We start from the raw sequence: 23252 nt of genomic DNA, 5'->3' as shown, positions 1-23252 counted from the left end.
TCTACTGATGACCTTAGAATACAAGTTACTTTGAAAACGAGTATCAGCATAAAGCTGGTGAGTTCATAAGTACTTAGTGTCATTGCTTGTATAAAAGTGTTTATAATCATGTAATATAATAGCTGTCATCAATGTTTGAAAATAGTATGATCCCTAGAAAATCCTATATTTTCCAGTAAAAGTAGTCTTCTACCAAGACCCGGTTATCTGTATGTTTGATCCTTTGAAAATGTAAAAGTTTTCCCAGTGAAACTATCAGTATGAAAATATAGTTTTAGACTTCATTCATGTAAAGTAATTGGGAAAATAATGTTTTACCCCAACAGTATCGCTGCCGGCTGAATGTAATAAAAATGCAGACTCCAGGTAATATTAAATGTACAATACACCTCGGGGAGTCTGTTTCGCCTTTAATTCTTAATGTGTTAATTAAAGGTCCAAATGTGAAATCGTATGTAACCATGCTGATTGACGATCGAATAACTGATGACCCTCTAGGTCACACGTAGTATGGTGACATTTGTCACCCCTGGGCCTAGTCGGCTCGGACTGTAGCTAGCATTCGGGATGTGGGAGTGTCTGTCCCGTATAGATCTATACACAAAATGCCCGCTCTCCCTCCAGGAGACTCTGGTTACACGGTGATAGCATAGTGAAGTGTCTATTGAGAAGTAGTATGTCACGTTCTGTTTTAGTATATTCTCTTGTATTAGTGTATAATGTATAGAATGTTCTCTTGTAGAGTATATAGTATTGTCGTTGCATAGTATTCAACATGTATTGACTCATAATTGTACTAACTATAGTAAGTGTCATGGTAATAGTAGTAATGAGCGATAATCCTTAACTATACATATTATAGTTAAATAGAAATGTTAGTTGCATGCCTTTGATACACAAATGTATTGAACTGGAGTGAAGACTTTTATATCCAACACAAATATATATAATATATAACTAAGAATTCAACGACAGCCGGACAGATAACAATATACCCTAAGTCCACATCAAACAAGAACAGGAAGTAAGGTGAGCTATCAGTCCTAAGTCCTTCAAGTCTTACTTATATAAATATATTGGTGTAGATATGGTTTGGAAACAAAAGAAGTTTAAAAGAATTTGGAAATAGTTTTATAACAATTTAACATGAAAAAAATGAGTTGATAAACTTTTAAAGCAATTTTGTTGGCAAAACAATTAAAAGTATAGAAAATCCTCTTGGTTGCAAGTTATAAATCACATGTGATTGATACTATAACTTGTTTGATTCAACTTGTATCCCCCCCATAAAAGCATTTAAAAACATTTAAAATGTTGTTTAAGGGGTATGAACTCACCTGTAGTGAGTAACTCGTATGAAAGATCGCTATAGGATTGTTGGGTGTCAAATGGAGTTTTGAGCGCAAGTGAATCCTATTTAACATATAATTACATATATATGTGAATACATTGGTAGTTATCACCACTAATGATGATAGGGACATGTACTAAGGACACAAAACACTTAGAATTAAGTGTTATTAACTCATATGGTTGCACATGAGGAGTATATAGCCCTATATTGGAGTGTAAGGCCACAAAAGCATGACTTTTGTGTGTGTGCGGCCAGAATGTGCGGCCAAGTGTGTGTGCGGCCGCACACTCACTATGGAGTGTGTCAAAATTGCAGTTCCAAGCCTTTGGGACTTTCTAGTGAAGGTGTTTTGACCATTGCTTAACCAGATTGGGAGTTTGGGGCCATTTTGGACCCTAAAAAGGGTGTGTGCGGTTGCACATGGTGTGTGCGTCCAGGCCTGTGTGCGGCCGTACACACTCCTATAAACTTGTCCAAATCGATTTTCCAAGGCTTTGTGATGATTCTAAGAAGGTGTTTTGGTCGATGCTAAGCTTGGGTGAGTGTATAAAGCCCATTTTAGGGCCAAAAGATGTGTGTGCGGTCACACATGATGTATGTGCGGCCGTACACACATGAAGATCATCTAAACTGATGATTTCATGGATCAAACTCGAGGCAAAGGTTTTCCAACGTGTTTTCGTAAAGATCTAAGGGTGTTTACTTACTTGTTTTGATGATTGGAGAGGAAAACTTGAAGAACTCTTGAAGAAACCTTGAGAGAGAATGTTCCAACTTGAAGGAGTGTGAAAAAGGGTGTAAGGTTGACTTAGGTCCTTTATATAGGCTAGAGTGTGAGGCTAGGGGGTGTGCAGTTGGCTGTGTGCGGCTGGCTGGCCGCACACACCTCGTTGGGCATTTTTGGCCCGATTTTGTGATTCTACACACATTTCCACCCTTCCTAAGACTTATATCTAGGTTATACTACGCCTCAAGCACCCAAATAGACCCAAAACTTTATTATAAAATAGCAAAACGAGGCTATCTTTAATAAAATTTGAAGAATGCACAAGTTAAAAATTTCGGGTTGTCACATATTTACAAATTGGGGTTTCGAAAAGTCGACCCAAATAGATGGGACTTTGCAAACGAAGGATTCCTATGAGGCCAAAAACACTGGCTCAAAATCATTTTGGAGTTGGATTATTTGTTTGGACTTTTGCAACACTTGGTTGTGGGATTTCAATTGACTTTTGAGTAATGACAATCTGCAGAATGTGATTTGACTATTTTATTTTTCAAACACAAATTTTACTTCATAGTTTTTCTTACTCATTAGATTAAATCACCCTACCGACTTTTCAGGTTACTTGGTGTTGTTGAGGCTTCTTTCATTACTCCTACAACTCCGTTTATTGACGGTAATACCCGCGTAACTCATGCTCCATTTTTTTAACCAATCACCCATTATTTGTACATATGACGGAAATACCCATGTATTCAAATAACATTTTTTTACAGAGAACAGTTTCGTTCAAAATCTTGTACGTGTGCATACCAACAGGAGTTGCCCTAGGTTACATTTATGGTGGATGAGTAAATAACTATATATAATTTTTTATTTTACCTAATTTTAATTATACTAAAAAGTGTAAATATAATTGTAAATAGTGAAAATAATTTTGTTTATTTATTTTCGTGTTTAGGTTGGAGATGAATTTAGGTGGAGGTATGTTTTTTTAGTGACGTGATTTTGATGTTGCCTTCTGCTACGCAAGTGAAAGGTATTTTTTAAAAATATAACATATTTTTAATCATTTAGTTTTACTAATAAAATTTGAAAATACAGGTTTTTCTCTTTTCTCTACCAGTGATGAAATAATCATTGACAACTCCATAGACAAATGATATAGAAATTGAATAGGCTTCATATTAGTTTTTGTATTTTATTTATTTATTAATATACATTTCTTTTAATAATTATTTGATAAAAATATTGTGTATTAAGATAGTTATTACAACAATGGCCCCTTCAAAGAAACATAGTGGCAATTCCGCCTTTTCTAGAAAATCAATATTATAACACAATAGACATGAGACTGAGGTATGGAAACGATGGATGTAATGTAGATTTTTGTTAATACCTTTACTCTGAATTCAGCTTTCTGAATATTAGTTTTAGATTCTGTTGAAAATATCTTGAGATGTAAGAACAAAATCCCAAACGTTCTTTATTTTTGTTCTTATTTATTATAAAATTCAATGAGGTCTCTTTATTTATTTATTTATTTATTTTGCCTAGATTCATGGCAGGTCATGATGTCTGGAGAGAACTTGCTGAAATATATGTTTCATTGCAACTGTGAGTGCTCCATTAATTTATGTGGATAAAAAAAAGACAAATTTGCCCCTAGGGCTTATCATAGTTTATGTGGTTTTGTAGGTACAAACAAGTAGGTTTCTGTTATGAGGAGTTGATCTTATCTCTACCAATCATTCATATACATCATCTTGCTTATGCTGATGTAAGTATTTACTATGAACATAAACAGTTGTATACATAAAAAAAAATCTGGACTGAATAAACTTTCCGAAAGAGAGTAAATGACTATTTTTACTTCACACTTAAAAAGATGTTACAATATTCATCAGTTTTAACGTGACAGGATTTGGGAGGAAAAAATGTCAAATAATATAATTGACAGGTGGAAAAAACATTAGAGCACTTTTTGGTCTTTACTTGGTGAGTTCTCTTTCATTTTGCAATAATTATTCAATTTTTTTTATAAATATTGCAGTTTCATCAAAGTTTATTTTTTGATTAATTTACCATGCCCTGTGTTCGATGAATTGATTAAGAGTATTCTTTTTTATTAAACTCAGTTGATTATGAGGGATTGACATTAGGTTGTTTAATGTGATCAGACAAAGTTGGGCATGAGTACATGAGTGGCGGAGCCGAAAGTTACTGTTAGTGTTATGGACACATTCCAGATTGTGGTGGGTCGGCTAAAAGCGGATACTCAATTAGGCATGGTTGTAGAATTTCTGCACAAAAACTACATGTATTAAATTTTGTGAATAGTATCTAATTCCATGTTAACACCACATCTTATTTAGCATGAAACCATACGTTAACCTAATTTTTCTTTTCCAGGATGCAACTTATCGGGGAATTGTTGGTGTAAGCTTTGATGTTGTGCAATACGGGTGATGTATTATAACGTGGATTGCCTTTTGTTGGAATTGGAGGGATCTTATTTGGTTATCATACCGATAAATATGTCCATGTTTTCCTTCATTTTATTTTTATTTTATATTTTTCTTATTTACATTGATAATTTTACTACCCAACAAGGGACAAGAAGTAGAGAAGCATATGCGGTTGCAAATAAACTACAAATGAGATCCTTTCTTTTTAATTTATAAAATTTAGTGTTGAACCCTTCTATCTAAGCTTTGGATAAGAATAACAACCTACTTTTATTTCCTATTTTACCAATACCAATGTACTTCAGTTTTTTGTCGAATATAACATGATACTTTCATTTTCTATTTTGTCAAATATAGAAAAATACAAGTAGAATGTTGTATATGGGTATCTACTAAAAACTACAAACCATCAGGGCATTTTTTGTGGCATGACATTTATGATTTTATATGAGAGGAGATGCAGCGAACAATGGACCAGTGGGTCAAAGAATTGCACAAGGAACGGAATTGATTGCAGAAGGTGGATGTGAGTTTTTAGGTTAGCTCACCTATTTGTGTACTACGTCTCATGTTATTTATTCTGCCTCTGCACTTTTAAGATAGCTCATGTAAACCTTTATATTCTGTTAGTCATATTAACTTATTTAAGCTCTATATTCTGTAACTGAATTTCTGAGATAGGCTTTTTTGTTTTGATTTTCAGGATCATTGGAGACCACCAATTATGTTCTTCTGATAAACACTATGTTCTAATTAAAGCCTTTGAGGAACACTTTGTTCAAATCACACAAGCAATTGAAGAAGAAAAGATTCAAAATTAAAGTTAATTCAATCTTTGGAAGTGATATTCATCCACAAACATCATTAGAAAATGACTATAGTTGCACACAATAGCAATAACTTCCGACCCCCTCTAGGGGGGGGGGGGAACGCATCTAGTTTATATTATATAATAGTATTATTAATTTTTTAGTTATATTTTTTAATTTATTTTTATTAAATTAATTTTTTTTGGACAACAACATCACCATCCTAATTTATTTAAAAAAAATGTTTAGGCTATTTTTGGTTACTTAACTTTTGGTATTGTGCTCATTTGGTCACTTAACCCTTTTTAAGATTTAAAAGGTTTTCAAACTTTTGGATTTATGCTCATTTAGTCACTTAATTTTTGGTTTGGTCACATCTAGTCACCTAACTTTTAAAATTGTCCTAATTTAGTTACTAAACTTTTAAATTTTTTCAAAAGTTTAGTGACTAAATAAGCATAATTTTAAAAGTTAGGTGACTAAATGAGCACAAATCTAATAGTTAATCGATCAAACCAAAAGTTAAGTGACCAAATGAGCCCAAAGCTAAAAATTTGATGACCTTTTAAAATTTAAAAAGAGTTAAGTAACAATATAATCACAAAACCAAAAGTTAAATGATAAAAAAATAACCTTAAAAAATATTAGTTTGAGAAATAACAATCATTGGACATGTTTTTATTTATTTACTATTGTTTAAGTTGATCTTTTTACTTTTTTTGGTATACATTATACGTTTGAGCGTTGTTTCCATATTTGAAGTAAATTAGACTTCGTCACGTGCATGTAACTTATTTTCCTTTTATATAAAAAGAATATGAATACACATTATTTTTAGTTTTCTTAACATCTTTCGATCCCTATATATTTTTCAAAAAGAAAATAATAATAATAAAAAAATTTACGCATCTTGTTACCCCCAATCTCCACCGTCCAATAAAAACCAACAAAACGACACAACTCACAGCAGTTTCATACTTTCATTACAATTTACACCCTTCTCTCTCCCCCACGATCTATCTTCTCCCAGTAACCCAACGGTCATATATTCCTTGTAAAAGAAACCCTCCATCGTCAAACCTTCAATCATTACTTCAACTGTTCAACAATGGCTCTGGAACTTTCTTGTTCTGTCCACCTTTTCCTCATCGTCTCCACCACAATCCCCCTATGCGCCACCGCCTTCTCTTGGCCTACCCTCCGCCAACAACAATCACAACCCTACGGCGTCTCAATGAAGCTCTGGTGTGTCGCCAAGAACAACGCCGACGACACCGCCCTTCAATCCGCCCTCGATTGGGCTTGCGGAACCGGTGGAGCCGATTGTGCTCCCATCCAGCAGGGCGGCGGTTGTTACGATCCCGCGGACATCAGAAGAACAGCGTCGTATGCTTTCAACAATTACTGTATCAAGAATGGAATGACGGAAGACACCTGCAATTTCGCCAATACCGCCGCCCTCACTTCCCTTGATCCAAGTAAATTTTAATTTCCCCCTCTTTCTACTTCATGAATCCTGTTGTTTAAAGATTTTAATCAAATCGATCTGATTTTTTCAGGTCACAGCAACTGCACATTCCCATCGAGGTATGTATCTTGTGATTAACTATCGAATCTTGAAATGAATTTTGAAAAAGAAGCATTGTAATCCACAAGATTGCCCAGAAAACAGTTTATGGATCTTGATTTGAAATGAAAATTGAAGAATGTGATTGAATTTGAAATTTCAGTTCGGAGGGGAAGAGTGGAGAAGGAACGACGGCGGTAGGCGGCGGAGGAGGAGGAGGCGCATCGACTGCAGATCTTACAAGTAAAGGAGTGAATAATGGTGGTATGTGGTTATGGTGTTTTTGGTTTTTGGTTATAGTTCATTTACTTTGGTTAAATGTTGTTTAGATTTGATTATGTTTCTATATTTCGTTTCCCCCCCTTTTGAATGTGTAATTTTGTAAGGCCAAAATGGCTTTATTTTAGGAATTTTTGTTAATGAAACTCAACTAGTTTTAAGTTTTAAGTGATTGATTATTACTACTTGTAATTAGAAGTGCTAAGAACGTATTTTAATGATTGACGACATATTTGCTTTTTAATTGTGTTGTATTTAGCTATTTAAAAAAAATGGAGTTGCAAAAAATTGACGTTCGATTTTTGAGATTGGATAGAAGTAAGAAAATATTACGCAGTCATGTTCAATTTGCATCGATGTGTATTCTGAATGATTTTATATAAAACAATTTTTTTTTTTTTTTTTTTTTTTTTTTTTTTTTTCTTTATAGAACACATTAAAGACTTGGAGGATTTTATAATAGACTGAAACTTGTAAAATTATATTTTTTAGGTCTCAAAGTACTGTCCATTTTTGTAATTTTTGTCCTTTTTTTTTTTGTTCTTATTTGAGGTTATTATAAGCATTTTTTCCTATGTTTCAAGACTCTTTTTTTAACAAAACTTGTAAAAAGCGACTATTCTTGAACGTGAAAAGTACTCGTTGTACTGGAACATAAAAAAAAAATCGCTTTTATAAACGCGTTGTTTTTTGTCAATGTTCCAAGCATATACTATTCTTTTCAACAAAAATTGCAAAAATCAAATAATCTCGAAAACCAAAAGTATTCAGTATAAATTAAAAATGGAACAGAGAAAAAAAGATTCGTGAAAATCTAAAATAAAGACCTAAACTTAAGGAACAAAGTTGCCGCAAAAACCTTGTATACCAACTTTAAAAAAGAAAATTTATCGGGGCCAAATTATAAAACTAAACTATAACCAATATGTCTACCATACCAAAAATATGGTTTACTCGTAACTTCGTTAAGAAAAATGATTTGTGAATCTATGTACAAAACTTGTAAAAACCAAAAACCGTTTTAAGCATATTTGAAATTCATTGTTGGCATTTAGATAAAATCTCTGACAAATATATAATTTAGGTGAGTTTGGCAAAAGTAATACTAAAATTGTAGCTGAAAGCTTTCCTGCTTATAGTTATTAGATAATAGTTGGAATACCGTTAAAAAAATGATTTAGGAGGGTAACTACCTTTTACCCGTGTTCACATATTGACAACTTCTTTTTTGTACATAATAAAACAACTAACTTGTTTTAACTGTTTAAATTACACCAATATTATCGGTTAATACCTGTTTTAACTGGTAACTCAAAGAGAAAATGATTTAGGAGGGTAACTATCTCTTATCCGTGTTTACATATTGGCAACTTTTTATTTTTTGTACATAAGAAAGCAACTAACTTGTTTTAACTGTGTAACATCCCAAAAATCATAAACAAAAATTTCGTTTTTAATTTAATACTAAAACCATAATTGTCAAACCATTAATTTAATACTCCGACATCGGGCCCCGCCCATTATCAGGCCTCGTCTGGCATCGAGCCCCGCTCGGTATACAGATTTGTCTCTCTTAGGCCCCGCCCACTAAACACATGCAATCATATAACATGCTAACACATAAAGAAACATATTCTACCGTATTCATGTCCTAAGAAACATACTCTGCTAATAATGAGATATGGAACTTCGTCCGTACTCAACTAGTTCCAGCCAGGGCTTCAGCAGTGCAAGGTGAGTCTCCTCACTGTGTGAATGGGTTTAAGGCCACAATGTCAGCCCATGTAGTCTATGAGTAGGAAGACCCGGGGGTTAGCCCTAGGCATTGTATGCTAGTATGTTATTCCAGACCAAGGTCCAATGTCGGGCGGGTGCCTGAGGAATGTTTACATGTTACATTATACTTGTTGTCTGTGTGATACTTGTATGTGCCTGGTAAGGAGGTGAGTGTGGGCGAGGTCCCATATATCATCACTAGCTGAGTACGGACGATGTTCTGTATCTCATTATTAGCAGAGTATGTTTCTTAGGACAGGGATATAGTAGAGTATGTTTCTTTATGTGTTAGCATGTTATATGATTGTATGTGTTTAGCGGGCGGGGCCCGGAGACAGGCGGGACCTAAGAGAGACAGACCTGTATATCGAGCGAGGCTTGATGCCAGGCAGGGCCTGATGTTGGGTGGGGCCCGATGTCGAAGTATTAAATTAATGGTTTGACAATTATGGTTTTAGTATTAAATTAAAAACGAAATTTTTGGTCATGATTTTTAGAATGTTACACAGTTAAAACAAGTTAGTTGCTTTCTTATGTACAAAAAATAAGAAGTTGCCAACATGTGAACACGGATAAAAGGTAGTTACCCTCCTAAGTCATTTTCCCTTTGAGTTACCAGTTAAAACAGGTATTAGCCGGTAATATTGGTGTAATTTAAACAATTAAAACAAGTTAGTTGCTTTATTATGTACAAAAAAGAAGAAGTTGTCAATATATGAACACGGATAAAAGGTAGTTACCCTCCTAAATCATTTTCCCTTAAAAAAAAGATAATAGTTGTAAAATGTAGTTTTATAACTATTTAGTAAAATCCTAAAAATAACTAAAAGTTTTTGAAATGTATAAAACTATATAATGACAATTGGTTTAAAAAAATAGATATACAAACATATTTTTAAGAGTAATCTTGTAAGTTTATTATAACATGAAGAAACTTTTTGTTAAGAAAGATAATATTTCTATTTAGATTTTCGATCCATCCACTTAAAAACAATTTGATTTGATTTTTATATTTTTTTGTTAAATACTATCTGAAGCAATTTTTGGATTAAAGATTTTTTGTTTAAAATAAGACCTAAAGTCCTGAATGAAGTGTTTTTCTTTTAATGTTAATTTTCTTAAAAACTAAAAACAAGAAGCTATTAAAAACTAAAAGATAAAGGCTCTTAAAAACCATAGGTGGAACAAATCTTTGCAAATCTACAAAATTTAGTTTACACTTTTACACTTTTAACAACACTCTATCCTCAAGAAATTTTAAAAAACAAAAAAATGATTTCAGATGTGTACAAGGCGTAAACGTAACCTCTAGTCAAAATTTTCAAAGCACAAAACACATGAACATAACTGATAACACCACCAGAAAATAACGCAACTAACCAATAACCTATTAAAACATTAAACCGCATCAAACATACCATAAACAAACAATGGCTCCCATTCCCATTCTCTTAAAAAAACCTTGCTTATGTATTTGTACCCTATCCCTATGCTTTATACTCCAACTAGCCACATCTCACAAACCCGACCCAGTGTTAAAAAGGTACGAAAAATGGCTCCAAAAGTATGAAAGAGAATACCAAAGTAGAAACGAGTGGCAACAAAGATTTGGAATTTACAAATCTAATGTCCAATTTATTGACTATATCAACTCCCAAAATCTTTCCTACAAACTCACAGACAACAAATACGCAGACATGACAAATGACGAATTTAGCTCTTTTTATTTCGGTTATAACAATCATCAACACTCAGGTTCAGATTCAGGTTCGGGTTCAGATTCAGACAAACCTGAACCTGAACCCAAACCTGGTGATTTGCCAAAAAGTCTGGATTGGAGAAAAAGAGGCGCGGTGACTCATGTCAGAGATCAAGGCCATTGCGGTATTATAATTTTTTAATTTTTATTTATCTATTAAGGATCTGTTTGATACGATATAATGAAATAAAAAAAGGAATGGAACAAACAATGTTTTTAAAATAGAACTGTAATAAATAAAAATTAATTTGATTGAGTTTTGAAATTTTTTTAAAACATTAGCATAATTGGAATTCTACAAATAAAAGTAATTCATAATCATAATATCTCATTTTATTCCATCAAATAAAATAAAAACTGTAGGAGCCTGTTGGGCGTTCTCTGCTGTAGCAGCAATCGAAGGCATTAACAAAATCAAAGGAGGCAATTTGACGATTCTATCCGAACAAATGCTTGTGGATTGTGATGTCAACAATGGTGACAAAGGATGTCGCGGGGGTATAATGGAGAAAGCATATAACTTTATAAAAAAAAACGGTGGAATCACTACAGCACAAGATTACCCATATGTAGGAAAAGACGAAGGTTGCAAAAAATTGAAAGCTCAAGAACTTTCAGTCATGATAAAAGGATACGAAACTATAAAAAGTAAAGATGAGAAAAGTCTCCAATCTGCAGTTGCAAAGCAACCCGTATCAGTTGCCATTGCTGCAGGGTTTTTATTCCAGCTTTACGGAAGTGGGCTTTATTCGGGCCCGTGTGGGACCCACCTTAACCATGCTGTAACCGTGGTTGGGTTTGGGGAAGAAGATGGAAGAAAGTATTGGATTGTTAAAAACTCATGGGGGACTGATTGGGGTGAAAATGGTTATATGAGAATTGAAAGAGAGAGTAAATATAAAGGAGGTAAGTGTGGGATTGCAAAAGACTCTACTTACCCTGTACTTATATGATTATATAAAAATCACAAAATAAAATGTAACTATGAATCTATGATTATTATATAAAGATTAAAGACAATGTCTAAGAGTTAAGTTCTGTGAATCTTTTTTTAAGAAAATAAGCAAGCTCCACTTGTCCAGCATCAACCAACTTTTGAAATACTTTTTGTCTCACTTTTATATGTGGTATAAACCCTTTGTTTGTCATTCTTATAGCAAGTTTTCCTGCTAAAACGAATAAACTACCTTCCAAACACATCTCAACAACCAACTCATAGCACTCAAACCCAATTTCAAGATTCATTTCTTCAAGAAAATTAACCATTTCAACTGTTTTATCCACTTCTTTGTTTGCTCGCATTGACTTTATCACTTTAACCACCATCTCTTTTCTTGGAGACAATCTATATCTAGATACCATCTCCTTCATCAGCTCTTCAACTTGTTTTGTTTTTCTAAGGTCACAAAGTGGACCAATTACAGAGCTAAAGCTGTCCACATCAGCAACACAACCAGCCTTAGCCATACACTTCAATACTTGAATTGCTTCATCAAACTGATCGACTTTACATAGTGAGGAAATGAGGTAGTTGCAAGTTCCAGTATCGGGTTGATATCCAATCGATTTCATTTGAAGTAGAATAGTGGGGACAGTTTGATTGGGTTGTTTTCTTTGATGAAGCCATACACTTGAGAGAAGTAGGTGAGTTTGAGGGATTGGGGAGCAACCTGATCGAAGGGTGCGTTGGAGGATTGCTAGGGAGAGTGGTAGGGGATTAGGGCTTTGTAGGGTGAAAGAGAGGAGGTGAGAATAGGCGACTCGAGGGTGACAACGAGGTCTTAAAGGGACAAAACTTTGTAGAACTTCATTGATGACTTTGGTTCTATGGTTTTGGGGAAAGTTTAAGAGGAATGAGAATGGATTGGAGGTTTGACTGGTTTTGTTTGAGTCATTGAGAAGGTTAGCAATTTGTTGGTAGTTTTTGGATTCAATGGCGGATTTGATTGATTGCTCAAGTAACCTTTGTGATGAGATTGAATGGATGGGAGATGAGAGGTAAATGGAGGGGAAAGAAAAAGAATAGAGAGGTTTACATAGTTTTGTCAATGAAATTGCCATTGATTGATAATCAGAGATTCAGAGCCCCGATTTTCTGATGAAATGTGATGTTTTTTGGCAAGGTTAGTTAACCCTGTAGATAACAATTTACTATATAAGATAGTAAATCAAGCTTCACAGAATGAAAAATAAAAAAGAAATAAAATGTTTATGTACATGAGTTGCAAATATATGTTGTATATTTAACATAAAAATAACATACAGCACGTGAAATCATATGGTGCCTTTGACCAATTAACGAGGAAACCAGACCAAAAATTCTAATGAACATATAATCAAACAGTTGGTGTGCGAGGATAGTGGCAGAGTATGGTTTCAACAGCAGAAGAAAACTGTAATAGACTCGTACCTGTGAAAATGACAATAACGCCAACAATAAAACCGAGAAATTGGAAGACTGATAGTTGCAAGGGTTAGAGCTTGAAGATCGATGGAGAGCCTGAAGGTCGATGTTGGCAGATCGAAAAATTGGAAGATTGATGTTGGAGTTTTGGGCGAGATTGCTCATCGATGATGGATAGCCTGACGATCGATTGAGGATATAATTGTAGCCGGCGGTAAAATGTCAGACGAGGAAGAGGCTTTGCAGAGATGGGAGTCGAAGGAGATGGAGGCATACAGAATAGAGGAGGAGAGGTAAAATGAGGGTATTTTTGTAATTATATCTTAATACTTCTTAAAAAGAATAAATTACACCCATCGTTCCGTTATAGGTTCGGATGCTCGAAGGAGATGCCCCTTTCATTTTTATTTTCAAAAATTAATTCTGATCATTTTTTGATATATGGTTGTGTTAAAATTTTAGTCGATGCCATATTTAAATTGACCATAATGCTATTAGCATATTTTTTCTCAAATTAATTTAATGTTATTATTATTACTTTTAATTTAAAAAATATGACCCCACCCACCCCACCCTCGCTCCCGTCTCTTTCCCTGCCATGAAACAAAACCATTTCATCATTTCACCGACAATTTCAAAAACCTACAACTCCGACCAAATGCAATAAATATTTTTTGAATATCATTTGCACAAATCCAAACCCATATCTCCAAAGCCAATACCAAAAATACTCGAAATATGAAGATAAAACATAATTGATTTTGAAATTCGTTTCAAAAATCATTTTCAAGATCTTGAATTTCCATAAATCGTATGTAGATGTTAAAACTCTAATATCTTTCCTTATCGCTCCAAAAATTGTTTGTAGATCTCGAAATCCTAACTTCGGCCATATGCAAAAATCATGGTGGGTGTTGTTCGTTGTTTTTCCTTTTCCATAAATCAAGGTGGTAGTCCTTAACGACGTTTTGAAAGAAGATAGGGGTAAAAATAGGTAGTCTGGTGGCGATCTAGATGACCTGAGAGAAGAGAGAAACATAGTAAGCGATAGTCCGTTGAGGGGTCCAGATCGCCATAATTGCAAAAAGATTTATGTGGTTTCTGGTGGAGATGGAGGTGGTTTTCGCGGAGTTGTCATGATTTCTATTTCAACAGAATTAAGGCCATTGGCAAGCGGTAAGAGTCAAGTGGAGAGAGAGGGATGTTAGAGCCTTGAGAGAGAGGAGTGGGTGAGGGTTTGATGGCATCGCCGAAAGTGTCTTGGAGCGACGATGATAAGTGATGAGTGAGCAGATTTCGTTGGCAGCGACTTCATGGTTGCAGAGGATCAATATCAATGGATAGATGGGAAAATGGGAAAGGGTTATAAGAGCGAAGAGATAAAAAAAAAGATGGGACCCATAAAATTTAGGGAAAATGACGTATAGGCCCTATAATGTTTCTAGGGTTTACTCATTCAGTCCCTGATGTTATTTCTGTACCTTTTTAAGGGAACAAAGTTGGTTGTGTCGGGTCTAAAACATTCTTTTTGAGAAAACGAAGGGGTAACCCGGTTACCCCTTATGACAACTCACGTATTTTTATATTTTAATAATTAAAAATAATTAGAAGGGCCCACAACTCTCTCTCTCTCTCTCTCTCTCTCTCCAATCCACGATGTGTTGTTTTGCTCTTTAGTATACTCTGATATAGATATAGCAGTTGCAGACATGAAAGAACCAATCAACCCACCAAAATCATCAACACCCAAAGCTTTCTTTCTCTCTCTCTCCTCTCTCTTTTCTACCTCATCTTTCTCCCTCTACAATTCAAACACCCCAACTCCAGTCACCGTACAATCATCATCAACGGACTCAAAATCCGACCCGAATACACCTCCTACGACATCCACATCCACCACCAGCTTCACAAAACCACCAACCCAAAACTCCGAAAAATATGGACCTCCAGGGATGGGGACCAAAAGATTAGGGTTTTCACCCAATTTTTTCTCCAATTAAAACAAGAAAAATTGCTCGCAAATTCATCAAAGGCGCTTTGTGTTGGAGCTCGGGTTGGGCAGGAAGTGGAGGCTTTGAAACGGGTCGGAGTTAATGATTCAATCGGGTAGGATCTTGTACCCTACCCGCCTATTGTGATCAAGGGTGATTTTCATCATCAATCGTTTGATGATAAGGCTTTTGACTTTGAATTTTCGAATGTGTTTGACCGTGCTCTTTATCCAGATAAATTCGTTGGAGAGATTGAACGGACGTTGAAGCCTGGCGGAATCTGTGTGCCATCAAAATAGAAGGAGGCTTGCTTCAACTGGCCATGGCGGTGGTTTGGTGGTGATTGGATCAGTCTGCCATCAAAATAGAAGGAAGACGAGAGGATGGGTTGAAGAAGGCAACAACTTTGGTTGTTTCTGGGTTTTTTCTGGTGTGTTTGTGTGTGAGAGAGAGGTGGGCCCCAAGTTTTGTCTGCGTGTGCTTTAAACCGGCTAAAACAAGTAAAGGGGACTAAAAGAACAGGTTGCCCACAAGTTGGTTCCCTCATAAAATCACGAAAAAACTTAAATAACTAAAAGGGTCAACCTTAGAAACTTCATAGGGCGTATGTGTCAATATATTTTATTGTTAAATTAATCAGAAACATTAAAAAAAAATAAAATGGCAATATAGCCATTTTATTCTGTTAGAGATTAAACCTACAACTTTTAATGACATGAGGGACGGTCTGAATTAATTTTTAGAAATATAAAATAAAAATCTTTTTGACAATACACGACAAACGATTTGTGTAATTTACTCTCTTAAAAACTATGGGGGAAATGTTTTGCTATTAATTTTTTAACTCGATGAACTCTTAAAATACCAATAAATCAGTTTTCAAACACAAAACCAAATATCCTTTTAATTAAAACAATATAAACTTTAAAAAATAAAGTCACCAATAAAGAGTATTAAACTTATATTTGATATTTTATTTAACATAGCTTATAAGGCAGTGTAATTTTAAAATATTTTATATTTGTTATGTTTGAAAAATTAAAATATAGTTTATAAGATAGTTTTTTAAAAATTTATTTAAGACAAATATTTTAATGAATTTATATAGTTTTTTTAGTTCTTCTAAATATATCATTTATTAGTATATAATGATTATTTCTTATTAATATATTTTTATTTCTACTTTTTGTGATCTAATGAAAGTCATTTATTTTATAATCTGAAACAAAAATATATGTTAAACTTGGATAACAAATTAATTTAACAAAACAACAATATTAATAAATAAATATTAGTAGATAAGTGTTATTATATTTTGAAAAATAAATATTTTTATATTTTAAGAGTTATTTATTTTTATCATATGTATAATAGAACAATAATAAAAAATTAAAACTATGTTTATCGACAAAAGATATAGATAAAAAAAATGTTATTAATATTTTCATGTTTATTTTTATCCACAATGTTTCTAAGTCCATGTTTCTCTTCTCTCAGCCATACATCTTATAGTTCTTTTAAGATAATGTTTGGTACTGAGACAGAATGACACTGGACAACTGGACAATACTAATAAAACCTGACTGACGTAGACAAATTGTTTGTGTAGTGTTTGGAACAGAGCTGATTAGAGCAAAACATGTTGTTTGAATGCGTTTTAAGTTACCAAATTACCAAATTGCCCTTATACAAAATAATAAAAACTAAACAACATAATCAACAACACTTCAAAATTAACAAAGTTTTTCGAACAAATCTTTTTCATCTATTAATTTAAACAAATTATAGTTCCGAATCAACATAACTTCAAAATTAGCAATCTTGTTAACCTATACTCTTTGCATCGTAACCTGAATCACAACTTTCAGAGAAATGATGGAATGAAAAAGAAGACCAATGATTGTTTTGGTGACAAGTACAACCATGGTTGATTACTTTGGTAAATACTTAACCAGGTATATAAAAAAATTACACGTATAACAGGGCAGAGCTACGTAGGAGCCTACGGTAGCACAGACTACCTCTTAAATTTTCCGGTGCAGTGGAATTTTTTTGAGGAAAATTTCAGTGTGGTGCAATTTTCCATGTGCTGCCCCTAAAATTTGTGTGCTACCCTGACATTTTGTTCTGGCGCCGTAGTTAATAAAGGTCCATAGGCATATCTTTGTCTTAAAGAGCTCCATACCTCTTGTTGCATGTTTGGAATTGGAATGATTGATAACTAATATATTTGCGGGCTTTGAAACCTGAAACAAATATTGGAATGCTTATTATAATATTCATGATATCAAAAAGGATCCCAAGATAACAATAACTCTGGAGTTTGTTTTTATTTTGATATTCATATATTCTTGACTAAACACATCGGCAATTTAATTAGTATATATAAATTAACAAATTTAATACAAAATAGAGAACTGAAGCAGAAAAATCTAAAAGATAAATAGACGAGAAAGAAGAGAGGAACGCGAAGATATGATGAGCTTACCAGATGACGGAGGCGAGAAGATAGTTGGTGAAGGAAACAGAAGGATTGTTTTGTTAATATAGAACGTACAAAGTTTACTTCCATTGTGTTCCTTCTTTTAGTGAGACTAAATTTTTACAAAATAGTGCTACAAACTTTTGTTCAATTTCATCTTCTTTTTTTTTTCGAAAAAAATAGTCCAATAAAAATTTATCCCATTTTGTTCCATATTTTCTAATGGGACTAAATTTGAATAAATAATCCTATTGGATTTGCTCAACAGTCCATCTTTTCCGTGTGCTAGTAATGCCACACACCAACTCAAAAAGCCTTGTTCTATTTTGTCACATTTTGTTCTACTTACCAAACGTAGCTGAAACACAATAATAAATCACAGACGATCACAAAATATAACATTCGAGAGACATATACACAATACATGCATACAAGATACTAGAATTTCATATGATAAAGAAAAGAAAAGAAAGTCACGAGAGAAAATAAAAGGAAAGAAAAACAAAATTTTCTTTCGTGTTCCCGGGTTGGAGAGAAGTGGAAGGAAAATGAATCATTTTGTTTTTTCTTTCCAAATCCTCACAAATCGGAAGAAAAGTTAGGAGGGAAAGTGATCATCTCATTTCCCTCCACTTCCTTCAACTTCCCTCCTTTAGTGAAACTCGGGAACACGAATCTCTTTTATTTTCTTCTCATTTCCACTAATTTCCTCTTTTATTTTCTTCTCATTTTCATCTATTTCCTTTCCTTTCTCTCGTTAAGTTGAACTCGGAAACGGGGTGTAAATATTTACTTAAACATAAATAACCAAAAAATAAAATATTTAATATTTTAATTTAAAATATATTACGTATTTAGGATGGCTGAACCAAATCACCATAAAAGTTATAAATATCTCCTAATTAGGAAATAACGCCGTGCCGCCGCGAAGAGAGCAACTCGTTTCAATGCTACTATTATTTTGTCTTTGTCTTCACAAATAATATCTAATTATATTATAAATAAGATAAGATAAGATAAATCAACTCTTTGGTTAATTTGCTTCCAAATTTACGATCTTAATCTTGCATATACACCGTGGCATCAACGTCAAACGAAACTCCTCCACCATAAATATTACATGTAAACAATTTAACTTCAAAATTAACCAAATCCCAATCACCATATTTCCATGGGTGATTCACCCCTCTTTATGGGAATCCTCGGTGTCATATCAGGTGCAATTTTAGTAGCTTTTCTCCACTGCTTATTTGTCACTTGCCGCCATAATAACACCGATGAACCCGCCACCACCTCACCACCTAGACCACCAGAAATGAACCGCCGTCCAAGGCTCAGAGTTGACATTGACTCAAGTGCCAGCTCATCATCGTTCCCAACAACCAGCACCTCAACCTCAAGTGCCTCATCGATCTTGTTAACCGTTCATAAATACTCGAAAGATTTTAAGGAAGGAACATGTGCGGTTTGTTTGGGTGAGTTTGAAGAAAACGATGAAGTTAGAATTATGCCGGAATGTGCACATGTTTTTCACGTGACGTGTATTGACATGTGGCTTTTCTCTCATGGGAATTGTCCACTGTGTAGAGCCAATGCTACTCCACGTGCTCAAGATGTTCTTTTATCAATTTTGAATTCAAGAAATATGGAGTGAATGCTTAACTGTGTATATACTTTACTTTTTAAGGTTTATAAATATAAAAATCAAATGAGATGTTACAACTTACAACTTACAAAAAAAAATCAAATAAGTGAAGTAATAAGTTGATTAACGAGAATTTCTCCTTCTAGATTTGGCACGTTGACGACACAGACAAAGGAAGACTAGAAAACCGATGAGAATCACTTGGACTATTATCATCGCCTTCATACCTGCAATCATTTAAAGGATCTCATTACTAAATAAAGAAACTAATGGGCCATGTAATGATCAAAGTTACTAATTTTAGTAATGCTTAATGAGCAAAAATGGAAAGTGTTTGTGTTTATGTTGTGTTACCTTGGAGTTTTTGGATTGTGTCTTCACCGATTTGGCTAACTTTTTTCTGTTTAGTGTGAGGAGAATGAGAACCAAATTTATTGATTCTGGAATTGTAATTTATGGTCTTGTATTCGGAATGTCCACCCATGATACATGTATTAGGACAGATGATGCTGCTATCATATTCATCGCTTCCATCACAACAGTCTGGTAATAAAAGATATAAAAAGTTCTTGTAAAATGAAGATGTTTGAAAGAAAAGTGAAAATAGGTAAATAAACCAATGAACATACCACAAATTTGGTCGTTTACACGAGAAGAGAATAAAAATTTAGGAGTGCTTCCTGAATTCCTGCAATAGAATTTGGCAGCAGGGCAAGCTGATGTTCCTGCAGATCATAAGAGCTTTGGAATTAGAATTGATTCTAGCTTCAAGATTCTTTACGTCACAGTTTTCGTCATCATCATAATCAGAAGTTCAAAACCAGAAGATTAGGTGCACATAAAAGCGAAACCCCAATTCACCAATCACCACTACCTTTACCAAACACTATTAAAATATGATTTCAGCAGTATTGTATGTGGGTCAATTGTTGTGAAGTTAGCGTAATCATCAATGTATTCTCGGAATCATTGAATTTGAGATCAATTTGGGTGGAAAAAAACTTGATCAACGATTAATGTCCAAGTGTATGTTTTTGTGGTGGACGGAAGGGTTAATTAGGGTTTGAAGTTTTAACAATACCTGGTTCATCGGTACCATCAACGCAGTCGCAAAATTCGTCGTTGATACGATCTCTAGTGAAAGAATTGGATCCATCTTTGCATTTGATGACCTCCGAAGCAAAGTACTTCTCATCTGTCAAACAAAGAGTCAAAATTAACCTAGAAATCAGCAAAACATTTATATAGAAAGAACACGCGCACGCGCAGATAACCTAGAGGGTGGATTCCGATAGGTACATTTGAAGGATCGGAGAATGCCAAATTGAGATTGAGAAGGAAGCAGACGATGAAGAAAAGCACAGGATTAGTTGATTCCATTGGAGCCGGGGTACGATTTTGAGTAGTTTTACTCGTTCTTTGAGTTGTCTCCAGTTCTCTAGACCTTCGAGTCTCCGATGGAGTCAACGAATGTCATCGTTATTCTACTTAAAAAATATGTTATGCATTGAAGTTTTTCTTTTGACAAAAGACAAAATTGCAAAAATGGTGTCTTTGTGGTATGTATTTTTTTGGGGTTCAGTTCAAATCTTAATTTTTTTTTTATTCAAGGTCCTTTTGATCTAGTTTGTATGTAGAAATGGTCCCTCCACTTAACTTCCGTTAAATTATTGTTGTTAACCCCCTCATGTGCATCTCATATGAGGGTATATTTGTCTTTTCACATATAAATGACCATTTTTGCACCTAAAAAATATATCCCCTTTTTTTAAAATAAAAATTAGACAAAACTTCAAAAATGGTCCCTGTGGTTTCCGAAAATCTGAAGTTCGGTCCCTAATTTACAAAAACCTCATGGATCGTCCCTGTGGTTTCAAAACTTTTAACGTTTGGTCTTTTTCGCTAACTCCGTTAGCTTTTGGCCGTTAAGTGAAGGGCAATTCTGTCATTTCACTTCCACAGGGACCATTTATGAAGTTTTAACTTATTTTTTTTAAAAAGAAAAAAATATAATTATTTAATATTAAAGGGTCCCACCTCTCTCTCTCTCCCTCTCTCTCTCTCTCTCTTGCATCTTCTATTCCACTGTAGCCCCATTTTCCTTATTTTACATGGTCCAAATCAACGAAAAGAGTTTTCTCGATTTTACTCAATTTGTCCCGGAGTCGGTTGATCTTGAATCATATATAAGGTGTTTGTGTGAAAGTAAAATGATTGAGGATGCGCTCCAAGTGTTCGATGAAATGAAGAAAGCTGGAGTTTGCCCTTCATTAGAAACATGGAACTGTCTTTTACTTTCTTCCATTCAAGAAGGGTATACGAATCTTGTATGGGAATTATATGGTGAAATGATGCAATCTGGCATTGTTGCAGATCTTGATACTGCCAGTTGCTTGATCCAAGCCTTTTGTTTGGACAAAAATGTCACAGAAGGGTATCAACTTGTTCGACTATTTTTAAACAAAGGGTATGTTCCTCACAAATCTGCTTTTGACAAATTGTTATTTGAATTTATACTGGATCAAAAGTATGACAGAGTACCTGCTCTTCTTCGCCGGAAGGTATGTTAGATGTTAAATTTCAGAGATCCAATCCATAATCTCAACAGACTTTAGGCTCCCAGAAAGACTTGGCGGCTTGGCGCCCAAGAAATTCTTGTACATTCGCCCATCCTTGTTGTATCCCCTTTCCGGGTCGTTCCTTCGTTCTCATTGAGTCCTAACTTGACTCACATCGCGACTATTGTTTCCTTCCTCCGATTGTTCGGGAATCAGATCGGGTTCCTCAATAGGTATGATAGGTTCGTCCCTATTTTCATGTAACATCTGTCGCATCTCATCCCTTTGTTCGGCTAACATAGCCCGAATCATGGCTTGCACCCCAGCCATCGTTATTGGTTCTGGTGCTGCTGCTACAACAGGTATTTGCTCAATCACTGGTGGTTGATTCCTGTTTTCATCCGCGTTTCCAACGCCACTCCTGGTTCTTACCATTTTTGATCTACACACCGAATAAGGTGAAATTAGATCCTCATCCACGATAGATAATTAAATCATCCTTATCACTCCGAAACATTTACATGCTAGTTCTAATACCATAGACATACGCTTAGAATCCTAAACACATAAGGTTTCCAGATCCGGTCGGCAACAGACCATAGATCCGAACAAATAATATCATATATGGCAATATATAATATTTAGCACATAAAAGCATTTTAGGCATGGCTCCTAAAATAAACTAGTGTTTGTGTCAATTTAGGTGTACTACCTAACATATTTTAGACACACTCCTCCCAATCATTACTTAGCATTCTAAGTTTAAGTCTAGAAATTTCCTACAAATTCCTAGTTCGCTTAAACTAATGCTCTGATACCAACTGTGACATCCCCAATTTCTCGGCCAGAAAAGACCGGTTTGTTTATGCTTTATTTTAAAATCAGAGTAATCGTTTAAAGAAAACGGTTGCGGAATTTGTTCCCAAAACAAAATATGATAAAATTTATCAAAACGTTTCTCAAAGAGAATGTATTTTCATTAAATAATAAAACTTCGGGATGTTATGTTCCGATACAGACCAAAAGCATAAACAATATAAAATAGACCTTACAACAGTTATTTGTAACTACTGATCTATAATCCAAAATCTCTCATCAAGTCCACCAATTTATACTCTTGTGCCATTACCTGTAATGCAAAGAAAACTGAGTGGGTCAGGCTTGGGAGCCTGGTGAGCATGTAGGGTTGTCAACCCACAATAATACATTTATTATATTGAATTATCAAACAATCAACCCAAATACTCATTCCCATTATCTCCTTTATTTCTTAAGGATTTACCCTAAGAATCAACTATCCTTTATCCATTTATTCCTAAGGATTGACCTAAGGAATTGACACAAAGTCCACCACTGCCAAGGTCCACAAATTACGATTGGTAAACACTTAGTTCAACATACTTAACAAACACCTAGTTCTAACACTCCTAGTGAAC

The 23252-nt window shown here is 34.4% G+C and overlaps 5 protein-coding genes across 5 annotated transcripts; 3 read left to right on the top strand and 2 right to left on the bottom strand.

The window, feature by feature from the left end:
* The first annotated feature begins 6314 nt into the window (after window positions 1-6314).
* LOC111914681 (PLASMODESMATA CALLOSE-BINDING PROTEIN 5) lies at window positions 6315-7445 on the top strand. The gene is made up of 3 exons (XM_023910380.3): window positions 6315-6833; window positions 6915-6942; window positions 7086-7445. The coding sequence occupies exons 1-3, from the start codon at window positions 6464-6466 to the stop codon at window positions 7249-7251; spliced, it is 564 nt and encodes a 187-aa protein (XP_023766148.1). The 5' UTR covers window positions 6315-6463; the 3' UTR covers window positions 7252-7445.
* A 2745-nt stretch (window positions 7446-10190) lies between these two features.
* LOC111914679 (zingipain-2) lies at window positions 10191-11768 on the top strand. Its single transcript, XM_023910378.3, has 2 exons — window positions 10191-10861; window positions 11100-11768. The coding sequence occupies exons 1-2, from the start codon at window positions 10408-10410 to the stop codon at window positions 11687-11689; spliced, it is 1044 nt and encodes a 347-aa protein (XP_023766146.1). The 5' UTR covers window positions 10191-10407; the 3' UTR covers window positions 11690-11768.
* LOC111914680 (pentatricopeptide repeat-containing protein At1g06270) lies at window positions 11655-13491 on the bottom strand. Its single transcript, XM_023910379.3, has 2 exons — window positions 13147-13491; window positions 11655-12870 (listed from the first exon to the last, which is right to left on the bottom strand). The coding sequence occupies exon 2, from the start codon at window positions 12795-12797 to the stop codon at window positions 11760-11762; it is 1038 nt and encodes a 345-aa protein (XP_023766147.1). The 5' UTR covers window positions 12798-12870; window positions 13147-13491; the 3' UTR covers window positions 11655-11759.
* A 5293-nt stretch (window positions 13492-18784) lies between these two features.
* On the top strand, window positions 18785-19267 carry LOC111914580 (RING-H2 finger protein ATL52). The gene has a single exon (XM_023910286.1). The coding sequence runs from the start codon at window positions 18785-18787 to the stop codon at window positions 19265-19267; it is 483 nt and encodes a 160-aa protein (XP_023766054.1).
* Window positions 19260-20733, bottom strand: LOC111914678 (glucosidase 2 subunit beta). Its single transcript, XM_023910376.3, has 5 exons — window positions 20533-20733; window positions 20340-20453; window positions 19888-19983; window positions 19613-19801; window positions 19260-19485 (listed from the first exon to the last, which is right to left on the bottom strand). The coding sequence occupies exons 1-5, from the start codon at window positions 20636-20638 to the stop codon at window positions 19382-19384; spliced, it is 609 nt and encodes a 202-aa protein (XP_023766144.1). The 5' UTR covers window positions 20639-20733; the 3' UTR covers window positions 19260-19381.
* Window positions 20734-23252: the final 2519 nt, after the last annotated feature.

Source organism: Lactuca sativa, chromosome 4 (assembly GCF_002870075.4).
Source record: "Lactuca sativa cultivar Salinas chromosome 4, Lsat_Salinas_v11, whole genome shotgun sequence".
Classification (NCBI taxonomy): domain Eukaryota; kingdom Viridiplantae; phylum Streptophyta; class Magnoliopsida; order Asterales; family Asteraceae; genus Lactuca; species Lactuca sativa.
The sequence above is the reverse complement of the archived record's forward strand: the minus strand, read 5'-3'. Positions and strand labels throughout refer to the sequence as shown.